This window comes from Astatotilapia calliptera, chromosome 4 (assembly GCF_900246225.1).
Source record: "Astatotilapia calliptera chromosome 4, fAstCal1.2, whole genome shotgun sequence".
In the NCBI taxonomy this organism is placed as follows: domain Eukaryota; kingdom Metazoa; phylum Chordata; class Actinopteri; order Cichliformes; family Cichlidae; genus Astatotilapia; species Astatotilapia calliptera.
In genome coordinates, this window is record NC_039305.1 from 1,610,989 (window position 1) to 1,629,615 (window position 18,627).

General features: G+C 47.7%; 1 protein-coding gene across 2 annotated transcripts; it reads right to left on the reverse strand.

Annotated features, from left to right (window-relative positions):
• Window positions 1–295: 295 nt before the first annotated feature.
• On the reverse strand, window positions 296–17,010 carry nlk1 (nemo-like kinase, type 1). 2 transcript variants are annotated; one of them, XM_026163904.1, is made up of 12 exons: window positions 16,305–17,010; window positions 15,404–15,811; window positions 13,870–13,999; window positions 13,727–13,782; window positions 13,303–13,409; window positions 12,398–12,483; window positions 11,461–11,670; window positions 10,967–11,068; window positions 10,393–10,479; window positions 7,247–7,445; window positions 5,360–5,453; window positions 296–4,579 (listed from the first exon to the last, which is right to left on the reverse strand). In XM_026163904.1, the coding sequence occupies exons 2-12, from the start codon at window positions 15,709–15,711 to the stop codon at window positions 4,531–4,533; spliced, it is 1,428 nt and encodes a 475-aa protein (XP_026019689.1). In that variant the 5' UTR covers window positions 15,712–15,811; window positions 16,305–17,010; the 3' UTR covers window positions 296–4,530. The 2 variants fall into 2 exon arrangements, with proteins under 2 accessions (XP_026019689.1, XP_026019690.1); XM_026163905.1 differs by lacking the exon at window positions 16,305–17,010 and adding an exon at window positions 15,979–16,297.
• Between the last annotated feature and the right edge of the window lie 1,617 nt (window positions 17,011–18,627).

Sequence of the window (18,627 nt, forward strand, 5' to 3'; positions counted from 1 at the left end):
ACACACACACACACAGCTCAAAACATTACAACAGGGGAAGGGAACTCCAGGCCTCGAGGGACGGTGTCCTGCAGGTTTTACACGTGTCCTCAACATGTCTCCAAGTTCTCCAGAGGCCTGGCAATGAACTAATCATATGATTCAGGTGTGCTGACCCTGCAGGCCTGGAGTCCCCCCCCCCTGCTGTAAAGTGTTTCTTTAATTTTTTGGAGCAGTCACATGACTGAGGAAAGCCGACATGAGATCATGCGGTGGATGCAGCGCAGCTGAAATGAGCTGCAGAGGAAACACGAGCCAGAGTTTCATCCAGTGTCCATTTATTTATGTATCTGTCATTCACTACTTTAACTCTAAACATTTTTTTAAGAAATTCAAGTATTTGTTGGGAACACAAGTCAAAAAAACCAAAAACTTTGCTAAAACAAAGACAAAAACATCTTTTTAAAACATCATATTTAGAATAATCAACACATCAAGTTTCTTTTCATAGAAGAAAAACGAGTCTAATCTCTACAGCAGAGCAGCCGCCTCGCTCCGCTTCACCCGACGGCTGATCTGAGAACAGTGCAGGGAGGGAAAGACCAAACACGGGTCGCCTAAGCTGGAAGGACCGCTACGACCACGACGACAGAAACGAGGAAAGAGACGAGTCCGGAGGGAAAACGGCCGAGTGACCGCGCGTCTCTCTGAAGTCAGAGTTGCACTTTTAGTCGCTGCGAACATCTGCTGAACATCTGCAGGCTGGAGAAACGACCCATTCATCATCGACCTTTAACAGAAACTCACAGAAATAGGATTTGTGACCCAATCTGCAGCAGGAAACGTGCTGCATGATATTTACATCACATGATGGTCGCTTTGTTTACCTGCAAGCAACCCGAGGCTGCTCGGACCTGATTGGTCAATACAAACAAAAGTGTGAGTCTCTGGACGAGTGACAGGTTTACCTGACGAGCCTCACGATCACACCGCCAAAAATAAACTTCGTTTTTTAAGAACACAAAATCGTTTCCTTGACTTTTCTTTAAGTCTCCTAAACGGCCGTTTTCCACAGTTATTGAGTTTACTGTAACAACCTGCAGACGTCTGCGGCGCTCAACGCTAACAAAGAAACGAACCAATCACACGACCTCCTGACGACGCTCCGGTGCCACCAATCTGTCCGTGCTCGTAATTTATAAGGAGGCCAAGAAAGAAGCTTCATGATGAACAATGTCGTCACACAGCCGAGCCTGTGCTGAGGAAAAGTTGGGCGTGAGGTGGAAGGAAACGCCTTCGAGGTTAAGGTCAAAGGTCTTCACACAGAATTCCTCTGCAGGACAAACCAACCAGCAGCAGCGTTCCGGTCATGTGACTGAAGTCAGACAGAGCTGCACACGTGCAGTGTTGTTGTTGTTGTTGTTGTCGTTGTTGTTGTGTAAACGTTCTCGTCTCCGGACTCGCATAAAAACAAAGAAAAACCCCAAAAAATCTAATTCGATCACAACAAACAAAAACAAAATAAAAGCCTGCTAATAAAATCACTTCCTAAAGATGAATTAAATAAAACGACCACAAAAGGTTTTCGTCATCTTCGACAAACTCAACCATTGCACAGCATTCAGACCCAAACGCTCTCCGCGGGGTAATAAATATACACATGCAGATATACAAGTCGCCCTCCGCGTTTCCACGGCGACGCAAGCTGAGGTTTCAGGGGTTCCAAGAAAGTTTAAAGAAACCAGGAGCGGCGCGGACGCCCGGCGCCGATCCCACCGAACCCAGGAAGCGAGGCACCGCGAGCTGTGGGTTCCCGCCGAGTCTTCACATCGCAAAGTTCGTGAAACGACCAAAAACAAACAAACTTGGGCTGCTTCGTCGACCCTCAGAGATCCTAAAAAGCTTCTTTGCAGTCACACGGCACTAAATAGGTGGGGGAGGGGCTGCCAATCTCCAATCAGAACCAGGCTGATGGATGACACGCCTGCTCAGCCACAGGTGTGATCACAGACGTCAACCTGCTGCTTCCTGATGCGATTTTTCCTTTTTCTTTACAACAAAATGAGAAACTGAAATTATTCATCAACTACTGAGAACATCAGGATGATTAATCTGCTGATTTCACACACACAGTAAAATCTGCTTCCGTGTTAAACAGGCGCCTCTCGCGTGTGAAACAGCGGCTAAAGCGGCGTCTGCTTATTTTCAAGGTGAAACCTTCAGTTTAGCGCGTTACCAAAACCACCAGCGGGCCCCTCAGACTGAAGGCCTGCAGGCTTGCGACCAATCACACTTCAGGAGAGCCGTGAGCATCAGGCACCGCTGATCGTCGACGCTTCAACGTTTTTAATGGTTTTGAAGCTACAAACATACGACTCCGCTTCCTGTCTGCGGCCGACACAGGATGGAGCGGTACAAGATAAATCGGGAGCTTTTACTCTGAAAATCCTCGTGCATATTTTCGGTCTTGTTCCCACCGCAGGACCAAAAGCCTTTTGAGGAACTGGGGTCATTTATCTGCGTTTCCTCCACAGGAGTCCAAACAAAGCCCAGAAACTCCCTTCAGCCACTTCCTGAAGATCCCAGCTCCGAATCCTCCATCTGATGTTTTTGTAATTCTCATTTTGGCCACAAGGAGACGACGAGCACACTGCATTTAAAAGATGGATGTTGCTGCTGCAGACGCCGTTTGGTTAGTGAAGTCCCGTTTTTAGGCGGGAACGATCTGACTGAAAACGGCACATCCCGCTGAGCCTCAGATCACCATGACAACCATAAACTACGAATCTCCTTCATGTTTTATTCAGACGAGAAGCTGAGACCACAAACAGGAAAATGTTCGCAGAGCGACGCGCTTCTCTACAACTAACCCTTCCTGCAGCTAGGAGTCGCCCCCTGCTGGCCATTAGGAAGAACGCAGGTTTAAGGCACTTCTGCAGCGCGTTTTACACCATGCACAAGTGCCATTTAGCGCAGCACTTCCTGCGGCTGAAAACAAGTGTTAGAAAGAAAAAACTAAAGAGGGAAGCTGGAAAGACTCATTTTCATCCTGACAAACACTTCAGATCACACTCAGGAAAAACAAATCTGAGCTTCCAGAGTTTAGTAAAGGAACTGAGTTCTCTCAGATTTAGACGTGGGAACCCGATTACAGGGCTGAAGGACGGTTCCTGGGTTCTTGGGACCTTTAGGCTCCTGGGTGGTGGAGGAAACGCACCGCTGCCGTCCCGTTAGCACACCGGGGTAACACCGCCGCCTCCTTTTGTGGTTTCACGCAGTTCATCTATGAGGACACCTGAGCCTCCGCCTGACACGGGAAAACACAAACAAAAAAAACAAAAAAACCCAGCAGCATTTCACCCACAGCGTCCCGTCCACACCGACTCAGAGCGAGCACGAGGTAAAAGTCACTGAATCTGGAGGAATGATGGGGAAAGTGGTTTCATTTCCCCTCCAGTTTATTCTTTTTATAGAGGCTTTTATTTTTCCTTGGATTGAGGTAACCTGCCACGGTGGAGACACACCCCTGTCAAACACTCAATAAATTAAAAGAAAACGTCACCGTCACTTCCTCTTCCTGTTAGCGAGGGCGGAGGAGGTGAGCGGGGAAGTGTCAGAACACACGCTGAGACGGGAGGGAAAAGTCCGCATTAGGGGAGAAGCTGCCACATATCTGCAGATATCTCTTTCTGATCAGAACACCGCATCAGACGACTCAAAGCAGTCACAATTTCCTGTCGTCCTTTTCAAAATAAGAGTCTGCCACCACACAGCCTGGAGAAATGAAACTGAGGACGATGAATTCCTGATTAAACTCCTGCTGGACGAGGGAGAAGGGTGGTCAAACACAAGAACCGAACAGCTCGCCGGGGGGTTGGGGGGGCAAAGGTAACCGTGTGTGCAGAAACACCTGTTGGTTAAAACCTGCTACATCTGTGAAATTGCATTATCATCACCACGCGGCCGCCATGAAGACGCCGCGAGGTGAAAACACAGTGAGTGATGTGGTATTTATAAAGAAAGGAAACAAAGACCTTGGCGATGTTTGGCGGGCGATGATGTCATACCGACCAACCCATTACATCGTAGGCAGCCCCGCCCCCCACCGTGTTTATCGCCTTTTCGAATGAATCCGTATTGCACAGGGCTGGAATGACTTCAAACATCAACTAAGCATCGAATCTACCAAACAGTTAAAATCTTTAAAGTCTCTACGAACACATGAAAATCCAAATCCAGTCCACTTCCTGTGTCTCACGTCAGCAGCTTTTTTTTTTTTTTTTTTTTTTTTTTTTTTTTTAAGTTCAGCACCGAAAAACGCCGAGCGTCAGAAGTTTGGGTCGAATCACGGGGGAGGAAATATTTGAGGTTTTTCACGAGGTCCTGGTGTGGGCGGGTGTGACGGTCTCCTCCAGGTGAAGGGAAAAAAACAAAAAACAAAAAGGAAGAAGAAGAAAAGATGACCCAAACTCTTCAGTGCTTTCAGATGCCACAGCCAATGAAATCCCCTCTCAAACTGCCGTCGCTCCTCGAGATGCAGAGGAGCGCCGTTCATCTCTCCTCCTTCCTGGACACCTTAGAGGAGTGCCACGCAGTGGACCTGTGGAAACAAAGACGGTGAGTGTTCACCAGGCCAGGGCGACGTCATAGTCCTCAAAGAGACAGATGCTCATTTTTCTGTTAGAGACAATACTGAGGTCACCTTATTCAATGTAATGTATACAGCACCAAACCACAACAGCAGCCTCCTCAAGGCGGTTTATATTGTAACCCCAACAATCAGACGGCCCCTACGAGCAAACACTTGGCAACAGTGGGAACAACAAAAAAAACAAAAAAAAAAAAACACTCCCTTTTAACAGGAAGAGAGCTCCAGTAGAATCAGGCTCAGATGTGGAGGAGAGATTAATAATTAGATGCAGAGGTGTATAAACAGGGATTAAGGAAGAAGTCTGAGGAGCTTGGAAAGAAAAGCGTCTGGACTTCTTTAAGTTGCTTGAAGACGTTTCACCTCTCATCCGAGAAGCTTCTTCAGTTCTAAGGTCAAATGGTGGAGGGTGGCAGGTTAAAGCCCTGTGGGAGTGCCCCCCCCCCAAGAGGGTCAATGGGATCTGGGACTCTCCACCATTTGACCCTAGAACTGAAAAAGTGTTTAAGACTTAAAAGTTGAATGAAGAAAACGCCTGTATGAGCTGCACTCGGTGACAGTAGGAATAAAGAACTCCTAAACAGGAAGAGACCACAAACAGAGCCGGATCAGGCTTATCTTGTAGTTTTGCACCGAGTCTATGTTATCAGTTTCAGCACAAACGCATTGATTTTAACGTCGCCTTGTTTTCCTCAACCCACCCTGAAGTCCTGCCCTCCTCATCCTCCTCACCTGATGAAAGTCTTGAAGGCAGCACTCTGAGGATTGATGCACAGCGGCACCCGTTTGCCCTGCTGGTGCTCCGTGATGAAGCGATGGATCAACTCTGAGGACAGAAACGGGATCATCAGCCGCAATCAGCCGCAAACATCACAAAGGAAGCTTACAGCTGTAACCTCCAGTTATGGAGGACAAACTGCAAAAATCGTTATATATAAAAAAAAAAACAAAACAAAAACCCCACAGTATACCACACACACCACAAAGAATAATAAAATATCTAAATTAAATACGGTATTATAGAAAAACAAATAATTTCAAGAGTTTCAAATCATCTCGATGATGATTTCACCAGGTTTAGACCTCCACACTCCACTTTCACAGTGAAGGCTACTGCTCTCTCTCAGAGTTAGTGTTTGTTTGTAGGGCTTTTATTATGAAAGGTAAAGAGGATGTTTGTCAAAGACTTGTTTGACTGTGCGACATCAATCACCTACTGCTGGGAAAATTAAAGTAAAAACCTGTAACAAACATTACGTGGCTACGGCTCGGCCATATTATACCGTTCACAGTACAACGCTACAACGTTGGGCAACGATAAGAAAATGAAATATCGCGATAGAATATGGGTAAAAGGCTCATGCGCAGTGCCTTTGTTTGCGCACTGCGTGGTGTTTGTCCGTCAGACACACAAATTGTTTTGTAGAACATGCAAGCGGCCGTCGTTATTGCCGTATTTGTCAGACTACGGTGCTCGTAAATCTGGGAGTAATCTGGGTCCTAAACTCAGTTTACTTCAGGTCCTAAAGTCAAACGGCCACTGCAGCATCACTGAGAGTTAAACTGTCTAAATTCTTTCATCTTTAATAAAATGATCAGCGTTGCTGCTTTACCAGGTGTAACTATGAAGTTTAACATCCAGGCAACCATGAAAACAGAATTCATTACATTTAACGGAGTTAGACGTTAGCAGGAAGTTAGCGGAAGTTAGCTCGCTAATTACTTAAACACGCACACTTTACTTTTACTTTTATAGCATGTTCTGACAGAGATTTCTGAAGCATTCAAACGTACAGCTCTGCTACCACTTCCAACATGAATGAAAGCAGAAAACTAAACAGCAGTGACGTTTGTAGGGTTACTGAAGTTGGACTAGCTGCTATATAATGATGTGCTACGTGATCGCTAGCTACACAGCTATGTTAGCATAGCATAAACAGTGAAGCTGCAGGATGAATGCTAACTTTCTTCCACCCGATTAAAGTTAACGTGAAGGTTCCTGATAGTTAGAGACAAATGCAATCGCATGGCAGGATGCTGTAAACGGACCAAACTTCAGTCAGGAGAACAACTGAGATAATCCATCCACAACACGAGGTTAGTCATTAATATACTGCAACAACACAGGAACAGAGCTGCTGTGATAGAATTCAGCATTAATGAATCAATGGTACAGAAGTGGAGGAAGCAAGAAGAATGAGCTGAATAAAGTTTGATTTATCTGACTGCTTTGTTTTGCTTAATGTGCCTTATAATCCCGTGCAGCTTGTGGTCGGAAAAGTCCGTATTTGACTTTTTTATTTGGCACACTGCAGTTTAATGTTGCAAAGCTCCTCTTTTTAACTTCAGTGGATATTATACATGGTTAACTCAGGATATGTCAGCACATTTCTACTGGAGATGCCTTTGGTTAAACTTTCAGCAAGGAATTTGTATTTGCACTGTTAAATGTTGTTAGCCAATTATATCGTCAGTTATATCGTTTTCACAAATTTTCAAATATATATCGTGATGAATATTTTTGCCCATATCGCCCTAATCTATTCGTGACCCAGAGCGAGTCGCGCTTTCATGCTCAGACTGCCGCCAAAGGAAAGCATCACGGTGCCGCCGGCGTACCTTTCCCCTGCCACACTGACAGCAGGCTGTTCTCGTAGCTGTGGCTGAACGGACGCTCAGCGACCGGCTCAAAGTCCCGGGTGTAAACTCGCCCGCTGGGGACGGAGTAGCAGCACTGACACATGCAGGTGTGGTAACGCAGACGCCCTTCATCCAGGTAAGGGTGGGAGAGGGCGTCGCTGCCCGAAATCCTCTTGGCCTGAAGAGAAGAGCAGAGGAACAGTGAATAATTCTCCAGCTGACGGATTCAGGTGAGACCATACCACCATACCACCTTTATTTATAAAGCACTTTAACATAAAACCAGAGTTCACAAAGTGCTGTATATACTAAAAGCATAAGTAAAGAAAATTAAAATGAGATAAGATAAAATAAATAACTAAAAAAAAAACTAAAATAAATTAAAACATGTCAAAACAAATTAAGTCAACCCCTCTAATCAATGCCAAAGGCTTCAGCGAATAAATATGTTTTAAGAAGACTTTTAAATTCAGAGAGAGAAGAGGCCTGCCTAACATGCAAGGGTAGATCATTCCACAACTTTGGAGCAGCTACAGCAAAAGCACGATCACCTTTAAATTTATACTTAGTTTTCGGTACCTTAAGGAGCTGCTGATTGGCGGACCTAAGGGAACGGGCAGGTGTATATGGTTGTAGTAGCTCCGAGAGGTAGGGGGGGGGCCAGGCCATTAAGAGATTTAAAAGCAAATAAGAGAATTTTAAAAACAATCCTGAAATGTACAGGTAGCCAGTGGAGTGAAATTAAAATTGGGGTAATGTGCTCAAACTTTTTTGTTCCAGTTAAGAGACGTGCTGCAGCATTTTGCACAACCTGCAGGCGCCTAATGGACGCATCACTAACCCCAAAATAAAGTGCGTTACAATAATCCAGCCTAGAAGTAACAAAGGCATGGATTACTGTCTGAAAATGCTGTTTCGATAAGATAGCCTTTATTTTGGCTAATTCCCTCAAATGAACAAAGCTAGATCTGACAACAGCTCTGACCTGGCTTTCAAGTTTAAGATTTGCCTCTATTTTAACTCCCAGATTAGTGATGACTGGTTTAACATACTGTGCCAGTGAACCAAGATCTATAATAGTGGCCTCAGAAACGCCACCAAAAACCATCACTTCTGTTTTCTGTTCATTAAAATGTAAAACGTTCAAAGCCATCCAGGCCCTTATTTCATCAAGGCATCTGAGCAGCGGGTCTACTGAGAAGCCATTTATCTTTTTAAGTGGGAAATAAATCTGGGAGTCATCGGCGTAGCAGTGGAAAGAAATCCCATGTTTCCTGAAAATAGACCCAAGGGGTAGGAGATCTAGAGAGAAAAGAAGCGGGCCTAAAACTGAACCCTGTGGGACCCCACATTGAAGAGAAGCAACAGAGGATACAAACTCCCCGAGTTTCACAGAGAAAGTTCGCTCTGCCAAATAGGATCTGAGCCACTGCAGTGCGGCACTCCGCATACCCACCAACTGCTCTAAACGGGAAATTAAAATATTATGATCCACTGTATCAAAAGCAGCAGTTAAATCTAACAGCACAATAATAACACAGTCACCTGAGTCATTTGCCAAAAACACATCATTAAAAACTCTTAAAAGGGCAGATTTGGTACTATGTAAAGCTTTAAAACCAGATTGGAAAACTTCTAAAATACCGTGTTCTTCTAGGAAGGACATTAATTGCTTGTAAACTACCTTTTCAAGAATCTTTGAGATAAAAGACAGTTTGGAAATAGGTCTGTAATTCGCAATAATATCAGGATCAAGAGCAGGTTTCTTGAGTAGAGGCTGAATCACCGCATGTTTGAGATTGACAGGTACAACACCAGAGGACAAACTACTATTTACAATGGATTGTACAGCTGATGCTATAGTGAGAAAAACCTCTTTGAAAAATCGAGGAAGGAGAGCATCATAAGGGGAACCTGAGGGCTTCATGTGAGCAACCAACTCCTGCAGGCAGAGCAAGGAAACTGGCTCGAACCTGTCAAAGACAGCAGAGCTAGGGACAGGGGTAGAGCCCAAGTACTGAGCCCCGTGCAACACCCTCAAGGAAACTACCAGTCACACACATTCAGCCGGGTGTCACGCGAACATCTGTCCTGCTGGACTAAAACCAGCGCTCAGCTAACGAGTGACACCTGAGTTTGGCAGTGGATCAACAGCTGTGCTCGATCGTGTCACCACTTTCACGGAAAGGCCGTGCACGTGCTGCTTTTCATACAGCAAATATCCACAGATACAAGGCGCAACCCGGGCACAGAGTTAAGGTCTCAGTGTGAGCAGAAGATTTAAAATGTCAGACGAGCTGCATTAAATCCACTCTGAGACGAAACGCTAACAAAACAAAAATCAGTCCAGTTCCTCGAATGAAAGGTGAAAATCTGCACTTCAAGCATCTGTTTGGTTTTTTAAATCCACGGTGTTGAGAGAGACAACAGCTGTGACAAAAGCACAGCTGTGGAAACATCTGGGCTGCACCGCCCAGAGTTCCACCTTCTGGCTGCAGTAGTGAGTTACATCACAATGGATACTTATCAGTGGGACAGAAACCTTTTCTGTGCTGACGTCACCGAGTCGCCTCAGCTGTTACAGCTCAGTGATAACTGTCCAGGGTTTCATTTCCTCAGCAGTAAATATGATATCTGGTAACAGCAACAGTACGTGGCTCTCCTGAACCCCAAACTGTGACGAGGAAAAACCCTGAAGACCCATCAATCAGCTGGTGTTACTTACAAGTCCACAAGACCCGCTCACCAAATCACTCGCCAACGACTAAAAACCCAGAGATTTACCGCCGTCATGCTCGCTCTCTTCCGAGCTTCCTGCCAGGGTCGCCGACTCCTCTTCCTTCTTCTAACATCTAGAGACTCGTAGCCAATGGCGTGTGCCGCTCACCAAACTTACACCCTGAAAGAAGCGGCGAGGGCACCGAGCGGGAACGAAAGCCGAGCAGACCTCGCCGTTACAGGCGATGCGACTTAAAGCTGTTCGTTGGAGTAAAACAGCTGCAGCGTTAATTCAGACCGAGGTGTCCACGTTTGGGTCACAACAGCAAACATTAAACAGAACGAGCTGAAGGTCAGAAGACGACAGAGCGCCGGAGGAGCCGGACATCAGCTCAGCATCAACTCACCGGATCAAAGACCAGCATCCGGCAGAGGAGGTGCACGGCCTCGTGGGTCGCTCCGTCAGACAGCATGTAGAGCACCGACAGCGACGGCTGAGGACCAGAAACAGCACGAACAACAAGTCAGCACCGGAGACGCTGAGACGATCAACACAAAGAATGAATGCAGCAGAGTCACAGTCAACGTTTTTAAAACTTTAAGACTTCCTGGTTCAAGTGTTTGTGATCGTCTGCGGTACAAAAGTTTCAGACTTTTCAAAAACATGAATTGTGATTGTTTGTGCGAATGCGAGTCTGCAGCTGCAACGCAGCAGAACTTCAGGTCAGATCTGATCTTCCATCATCACTCTGTCCCACATTTCCCAGTAAACCCACCTCATTACCTGGCAGACATTTTGGATGTGTACCGTGTCTGTAAAGCGTTACACAACCACCACACGTTAGCGGGAGCTGCGGGGTGACCGAGTGGGCGGCTACTGTGAACACACGTGTGTAATAAAAGAAAGCAACGCGGCCTTCTTCCAGAGCAGAGAGCGGCGTGCTGCTGCTCAGCTCACGAGCACACCACGCAGTCACGTACCGGTTTGTGCGGCCCCCTCAGGATGTGGGCCCGGGCGCCCTCGCAGGCCGCTGCCAGGGCCGACAGAGGCGGCGTTCCCAGCAGGTCGGTGATCAGGTCCAGCTGCGACACAGAGACAGACCGCTTCACATCACAGAAGACCAGACAAAGGTTTGGATTTGTGGATCCTCAGAGCTGGAACAGCCGTGCCGCCATCTTTAATCCCACTTTCCGCGGCACGACTCAAACACGGATTCTACCTGAGCCGAGTCCACAGGTGAAACATTTTAACATGTTCATATAAACTGAAATCAAAGCTGAGAGGTGGATGTACATCAAAAGTTCAAAGGTCAAAGTTACGCATACATACCTGAACATCATCTTAGCCACACCTCTGAACTAACAGGAGGAGGAGCTAACCCTGTCACCTGACTGAACCTGTTATCAGCAGCTCTGCAGGTTTTTTTGTTTTTAAATGAATGTGTTGCCGGTTGCCGTGACGCCCGGCGTCTCACCTGCTGAATGGGACTCTGAGCCTGGAAGAGGATGCGTCGCCCCAGCAGCTCGGCGAAGATGCAGCCCACCGACCACACGTCGATGGCCGAGCTGTAGTGCCGGCAGCCCATCAGCACCTCCGGCGCCCTGTAGTACTGAGTCACCACCTCCTGCGTCATGTGACGTGACGGGTCGGGCTCCTCCACACGCGCCAGGCCGAAGTCACAAATCTGAGCAAAATGGAAAAAACGTCAACAGCTCTATCCGAGTCACTCGAGCAAGCAGCTGATTGGTTTCCTCGTGTTTTGGAAAGGCGGCAACTTTTGTCCCTCCCACAGCGCAGCGTCAGGCCCAAACGCAGCAAAGACGTTTCAACACCACGAAAATCTGAGTAACTTCCCAACGAGTGGTTTCCTCAGACTCATCGGCTCCTCCTGCTTGGTGTAGCTACAAACGCCGCTGTGAGAGCATCGCCGTCTCTGAGCCTGGTACAGGTCGGAAAAGTATCTGTTGTATGTGTTAATTATTGCCACAACGATCGTGTTTTAAATAAAGCGCGCCTCGTTTTTGCCCTTAAAAATCTCAGACAGACGCCCTCGTCCAGTCGCTAAACCCCGCCCCTTTTCCACTCCAGTTTCAGCTTTAACTGGTGATTTCATGAACGGGAGCCGTGCGTCTCTCTGCACCACGCCTGCCACAGACTGGGGATCTGTGACCCCCCCCCCCCCCGCTTAAACAGCTGTGATAGGCTCCACCCCCTGGATCATCAGAAAACCGTTCCAACGTTTTAGCCGCCAGCACTGACCGCGGTGGTTTTGCAGGTGTCGATTTTGCATCTCGACCGTAACGCAGAGCAGCACAAGTTACCATGGCAATGTACTTGGTAACAAGCGAACCGCCTTCATAACCCCGGTAACCAGGCCTCGCGGCCTCTGATACAGGCGAGTGCGGCGTTACCTTGAGCAGGCAGTTGCTGTTGACCAGCAGGTTTCCGGGTTTGATGTCTCTGTGCAGGATCCCAGCGGAGTGCAGGTACTTCAAACCTGGACAGGAAACAGAGAGGAGGTCAGAGTTTTAAGCCTTCACCTGCTGAACCTCGATTCTGCACCGTCTGTATCGATATGCGCCGAGGTCGTCACCTTCATGGAGGAAAGAGTTAAAGTCGTCCTCCTGGTGAGCGACGACAACGTTTAAATCAGCGGTCCCCGCCGTCCGGTTTATGCCCAACAACATTTTCACAGGCCGGCCTTTAAGGTGTCGCAGATAAATACAACAAAATCAAACCGGCACCAAAAGAAGATTTATTCATAACGCAGGAAAGACCCGGAGAAACCGAGTGAACGATAGAAACGAGCCTCAACTCTCGCGGACCGGGACTGGTCCGTGGTCCGGGGACCGCTGGTCTAAACCACCAGCATCACTGTGACGACTTCTTTCACTCTCCTCCGTTTCTGCTATTCTGCTTCCATCTCGAGACATCACACGTCACCGACCCGCCCGGCGAGGTGACGAAGACAACTAACTCCCAGAACTACAGCAGGAAACTCACTTCCTCCAGTGAAGTTTAAAATTTCATTACTAATCTGAGATTTAAAGGGAAAGATGGAGCCTGCAGTAGGACACGCTGCTCGCTGCAGCTTATGAGACCGTCACAGGAAAGTAAACAAAGCGAGGCAGCGAGACTGAACGACTGTTTAAATATAGGCCGAGACATTCGGAGGCGGATGATGATCGGCAGCTTTGCCTCTTCAGGAGAAAGATGGACGTGTGCGTTTGAAGCCGGCGGTGTATTTAAATCTCGTACTGAACGCGATCATGTCGCTCGGCCCGTGTGGCGGCGGGACGCGAAAGAGCCGGCTCACCTCGGAGGATCTGGTAGAGGAAGACCTTGATGTGGTCCGTGGTGAGCGGCTGAGGAGACACGATCACTTTGTGGAGGTCGCTCTGCATCAGCTCTGTTATCACGTAGCTGCGGGGCGGTGAGCAGTCAAGGAAAAAAAATAAAATGCACACGCTCACACACGGACCGACCTCCGCCTACACGAGCACGACGCATCGCCCAGCACCGGCCTCCGAGGCGGGGGAGCGCCGGGGCCGCTCAGTGAAAAGTGCCGATGTAACATTTTTTAGAAATGATGCACATTAAATATTCATCAGCAGCCTCGTGCTTCACATCTGCGAGGAGCTGGATTTAGACCGGACACCGGCGGCTAAATTAAGCGAGTTAAAGGAGGACGTGAGGGAGAACTAATGAGGAGAAACTGGGACAGAAGGACTGAAGGATACATCTCCTCGAAGCAGTCGATCTGCGGAGGCTGCAGAATGTCCAGAGCCGACAGAACCTGCACGGAGAGAGAAAAACGGCATCAGCTCAGCGTCCACATCCAAATAAGAGCCTCTTCAAAATAAAAGCGCCCGCAGGTCGTTACATTGTCGTGTTTGAAGAAGCACAGCATCCGCAGCTCTCTGAAGACCCTCTTGCAGGAGACCAGGTTCTGGAAGACGTTGGGCATCTTCTTCAAAGCCACCTTCCGGCCGTCCCGAGGATCGGTCACAGACCTGTGAGGAAACGAGGCGCACGCTTCCTGTCACAGCTAGAAGACAGTCTGACGACACAGTTTAGGGTCGCTCGGTCTGCAGACACACAACAGCTAACTGCTGCTCAAAGTGAATAAAGTTACAGTGAGTCACAGGTTCAGCGCAGCGACTCTAGTGCTCGACACAAAGCAGGCCTCAGGCCATGGCGGGTTAATCCTTTAAGTTTGGGCTGAAAACGCTGCATCTAAGAGACGAGACGGTGCTGCTGGAGGACAGGTGCAGTTACCCAAGTGTGGGGCTCACGTCACACACCTACATCAGCCTCACTGTGAAGCAGAGGCCACGTTCATATGGATGCAACTGCAAATGAGCCGTGTATTCCTCATATGCTGATGCCAAACCACATACAGGGACGTGCACGCCCACGGTACCAGAAGATCAGGGCCAAACATTTTTACTATGACTGTTTAACCAACACGACTCATGAACGTACACAGGAAGCAGAATTAAAGCTTCACAGTAAATGTGCTGGCCCCTCTTTGGGCTGCAGCGTCTCTGGTGGACGGCGCTAATCTAAAGACGAGGGAAACAAGCTGCTCGTCTGCACACGGCTTCACCTGGAAAACAGACATTTATAAAAAACACTCAGTGAGGGGGAGCTCTGATTGGTCAGTTACATTAAAATGAATCCCTGTATGAGGTCTTTAAACCTCCGATGTGATTATTAAAGTAAACTGAACAGAGTGTGGAAGACAAGACGAAGAGCAGCATCAGCTCCTTTGACCTTTGAATAAATCTTGTTTCACTGAGCCTGATTTAGCAGCCTGTCACAGACCCCCCCCCCCCCCCCCCAGCAGCAGTGAAGATGATGCTGTTGTAGTTTGCGGTGGAGCCTCAGGCGGCCGTGGTTTGGTCTACAGTAATGATGTGCAGTTCTCACAGACAGTTTTACTCTCCAAACTCCAGCTCCTATACCAGCTGGGAAGCAACCGTGACGTTTACCTGTCGTGAATCCAGCCCGGCTTACATAACAGCAAACACACATTTTCTAACATGTTCTACACGACCTGTTGACTTATCGGCCCACTGACAACCAATCACACGGGTTCAGGCTTTATCCAAAACACACAACCCTGAGGACAGCTTGGCCAGGTTACAGCTGGGGGGCAAGGCCTCAGGCTGCAGCTGTGCAGAGCATCAAAGGTCTAAAACCACTCAAACCAGCTTAACCAGAAATGATCAGAGGCTGGTGATGAACCCAGATGGCGATGAGGTGATGCCATCTTGTGTGGTGACAGTTTGAGCGCATGTAAACAAAGATGGAGCTGAGTTTCAAGTCTGCACAAACAAGATGGAAGTCGGAGCAGAGGGAGCTTTCTGACAGCAGGGATGTGAAGCATGATTACGATCACAGCGTTTTCTTACCAAACAACTCCAAATGCGCCATAACCGATGGGTCGGTCTGGCTCCATCTCTGCGGGGCTCGGCACCTCGCTGGCTGGGTTGCTGTAGGGCTGAGGCACCGCCGCGCCGCCGCCGGTGCTTCCTCCGAGGGCTGTGGGGTGACGAGGGGTCCCTGCCGGGGCGGTGGGTCCGGTGAGGCACGGTGTGGCGCTGAGGCCCGTGGAGGGGGCTCCGCAGGAGGAGCTCACGCAGAAATACTTGTGGCCCAGCTCAGAGCCCGGAAATAGGTCTCCACACACGGTCTGCCGGCCTGCGCCGTGAAATGCCATCCTCCTCCCGGAGCACCACCCGGACACGGTCGCGTTATCTGCCGCTGCCTGCTGCTGCTAGGCTCGGAGGACCCGCAGCTCCCCGCTAAGCATGCCCAGCCTGTGAAGGAGGCAGACACACGTCAACGCGCTGTGGCTTGAAACACATAAACACGTTCACAGGCCGAAGTGTGCTAGTTAAATCCAGGCTAAATCCAGGCCCGCGGCGGAACGGACCTCCGACACAGCCGAGCCGAGCCACCTTTGTTTGTATCAGGCTGCGCTCACCTGGTTAGTGGAGCAGCTAGCATCCCCCGGCTAACTAACGAGTCAGCGTCCAAAAACAGAAATATAAAATAATCCACCCGCTGCTCCATCACCCAGCTCGGCTGCACAGAGACCACAGCACCCACTCAAGCACACGCATCGATATTCACTCTTATTTTTCTTCTAAAACCAATAAAACAAAAACGCGTCCGCAGCTAACCAGCTGTTCTGGCTAACCAGTTAACCCCCCCGATGACCCACATAACCATCACCGGCCGGACGAGCTGACCTAGATCGACTAAGAAAGCGAGCTTTCCCCCGCGAGGTCCAAAAATGAGCCTACAAACCTGACTCGGTTAAGCAGCCGATAGCATGACACGGAAACGGGCTTAAAGAAGGCGAGAAAAGCCGAGTTAAATCCTCGAGCTAGCCGGGATGGTTAGCCAGCGGAGCCGCTAGCTGCAGCTAGCTGCGGGCTGCTCACTAGCTGGCCGCGACGCCGTCACAGGCGGAGAAGAAGCGTCCATATAGGCGGTTTCTCCTCTTTTCCGGGTGGAGGTTCATCCAACGGCAGGTTCCGAGCGGGGCTTCGACCCAGCAGGGCTTCGGCTCCGGACTACAGCGACAGCTTAGCCCGGCTAGCCTGTAGGAGGAGCAGGTGAAGCCGGATGGGGAGGGTGGATGATTTTTTTTCCCCACTCTGCTGTAAACACTGGGTGACAAATTAAAGGAAAAGAAAACCCAGAATAAACGAGGATAAATGCAGGTGCTTCCTGACACAGGTGCGCCACATGGTAACAGCCAATCAGCATCCAGCCCTGTTCTGCACAGGTGTGAACACAGCAGGCAGGTTCAGCGGATTCTGGAGGCGTTTAAAATGGATCAACAGGGCTGATTGTTGGCGACCATTATTGGTGCAAATTCTGGTATCGGTAGGACCCCACGTAAACACACGGCCGCTATCCCCGATAACAATGCCGATACTTTCATCCAGGTAATGTAGGGGAGAGGTGAATCATCATCATGTTTGCAAATTCTGAACACATTTTAATGAGCACTACATCACTGTTTTTACTTTCCATAATAATTAGATAACACAACAGAAGATATTTCAGAATATTTCATTTTAAAACTTTGTTGGAGTCCTACGATGTAAATGTGCGTCTCTAAAGAACTCAGAGTCACCATCTGCTGTCTGTAAAACAAAAGACATCAATACAAATTCTATATTTATATATACATTTTATAAAATGATCTTTTTCCCAATTATTGGAGTAGTAGTATTTTTAATGTATTTTTCCATGACAAAAAATTATTTAACTACGCACTGAAACAATGTATCGATCTGACCGTTTATACGCAGCCAGTATTTGGATTATTATATAACACTCTTGATAATCGGTCATCATTGGGTTATATGGAGGACTCAAACTGCCACAATTTAACATAAATAACTCAAATACGTCAAAGTATATTTAAATTAATTGAAGTAGTATTTTATAAAATGTGGCAAAAATGTATTTTAACCTGAATTAACAAATACAAAATATAGAAGTTTACAGGCAAAATAAACCCCATAAAATAAAATACTTATCATCTGATTTATACTTTTTAAATATTGATTTGATATAAATTTAACCCTGATTCATTCTTTTTTATATGGACTTTGTTTTGAAGCCTTTCCTTACACAGAGCCCAGTATTACAGGAACTACTCTGACTGTTTTAATATGGAGGACTAACAAATACTTATATATTAAAAAAAAAAAAAAAAGTACTTTCTATTAAAGGCAAACACGGGGGACGCAGCAGACAAATGGATTCATATTTAAGGAAGAAAAGTCCTGAGCATAAGTTAGCGCTATCTCACCTCAGTCTGAGGCTCAGACTGAATAGAAACATTACGAGCTGCTAAATCGGAGCTAACGGGCCCGTTAGCTTTTCTGAGCCGGTTCACCGACACCTTTAACTTGTTTCAGTGCTTCAGATGAAACATCCACATTCAGCACCCACTCAGACACTGTGAAGATGACCTGAACTCGAGTCCACACGTGCGTTTTACTGCCTTTTAATACAGTAACAGTAACGAGGCGCTATGCACTATGCATCAAGTACAATCAATATGCACAGCCACAGAAAATGTGTCACCAAGGTAGCTACAAATTACATGGCAAGTTCAAGAGTTACAAATCAGCATCCAGAGTAAGAACGAAGATCATACGAAGCAGAGAAGTTATGCACATTCAGTGTTCAGGGGGAATATCCACAAACAACTATTGGTCTGCCGTTATCTGCTTTATAAAAGTGTGTATGTACAGCGTGGGCCGTCAGAAACACCCGCTCCCCACTCAAAGGCAAACCGGACACCGCTTGGCAATAAATTAGAAGAGAAAATGAGATAAATGGTGTTACTGAGGTCTCTGGGCCAGTTTCCTGGTGTTAAACACGGATATCATGGATCAGAAATGGTGTAAAAATGGCGACGGCGGCTTTACAAAAATCAAGAGCGGCTGAAAATGAAAACAATGAAGTGATGATAACAGCTAAGCGCCAAGCCAGGAGAATAAAAACACACATTAGTTAATAACTGATGGGTCCTCTGTTGTGCAGGACTCCAGAGTCGGTAGTGTGAACGCAGAGAGCGCCTCCCAGTGCTGGAGGCCGGTCAGCT

Bases quoted from the DNA above. Each gene is read 5' to 3' on its own strand.
- nlk1 (XM_026163904.1), bottom strand. From the start codon at position 15,711: ATGGCATTTCACGGCGCAGGCCGGCAGACCGTGTGTGGAGACCTATTT. The intron at 14,000-15,403 runs GTAAGAAAACGC...GTTTCCTCACAG, and splicing joins GGCGCATTTGGAGTTGTTTG to GTCTGTGACCGATCCTCGGG. The intron at 7,446-10,392 runs GTGAGTTGATGC...TCTTCTCTTCAG, and splicing joins GGATGCTGGTCTTTGATCCG to GCCAAGAGGATTTCGGGCAG.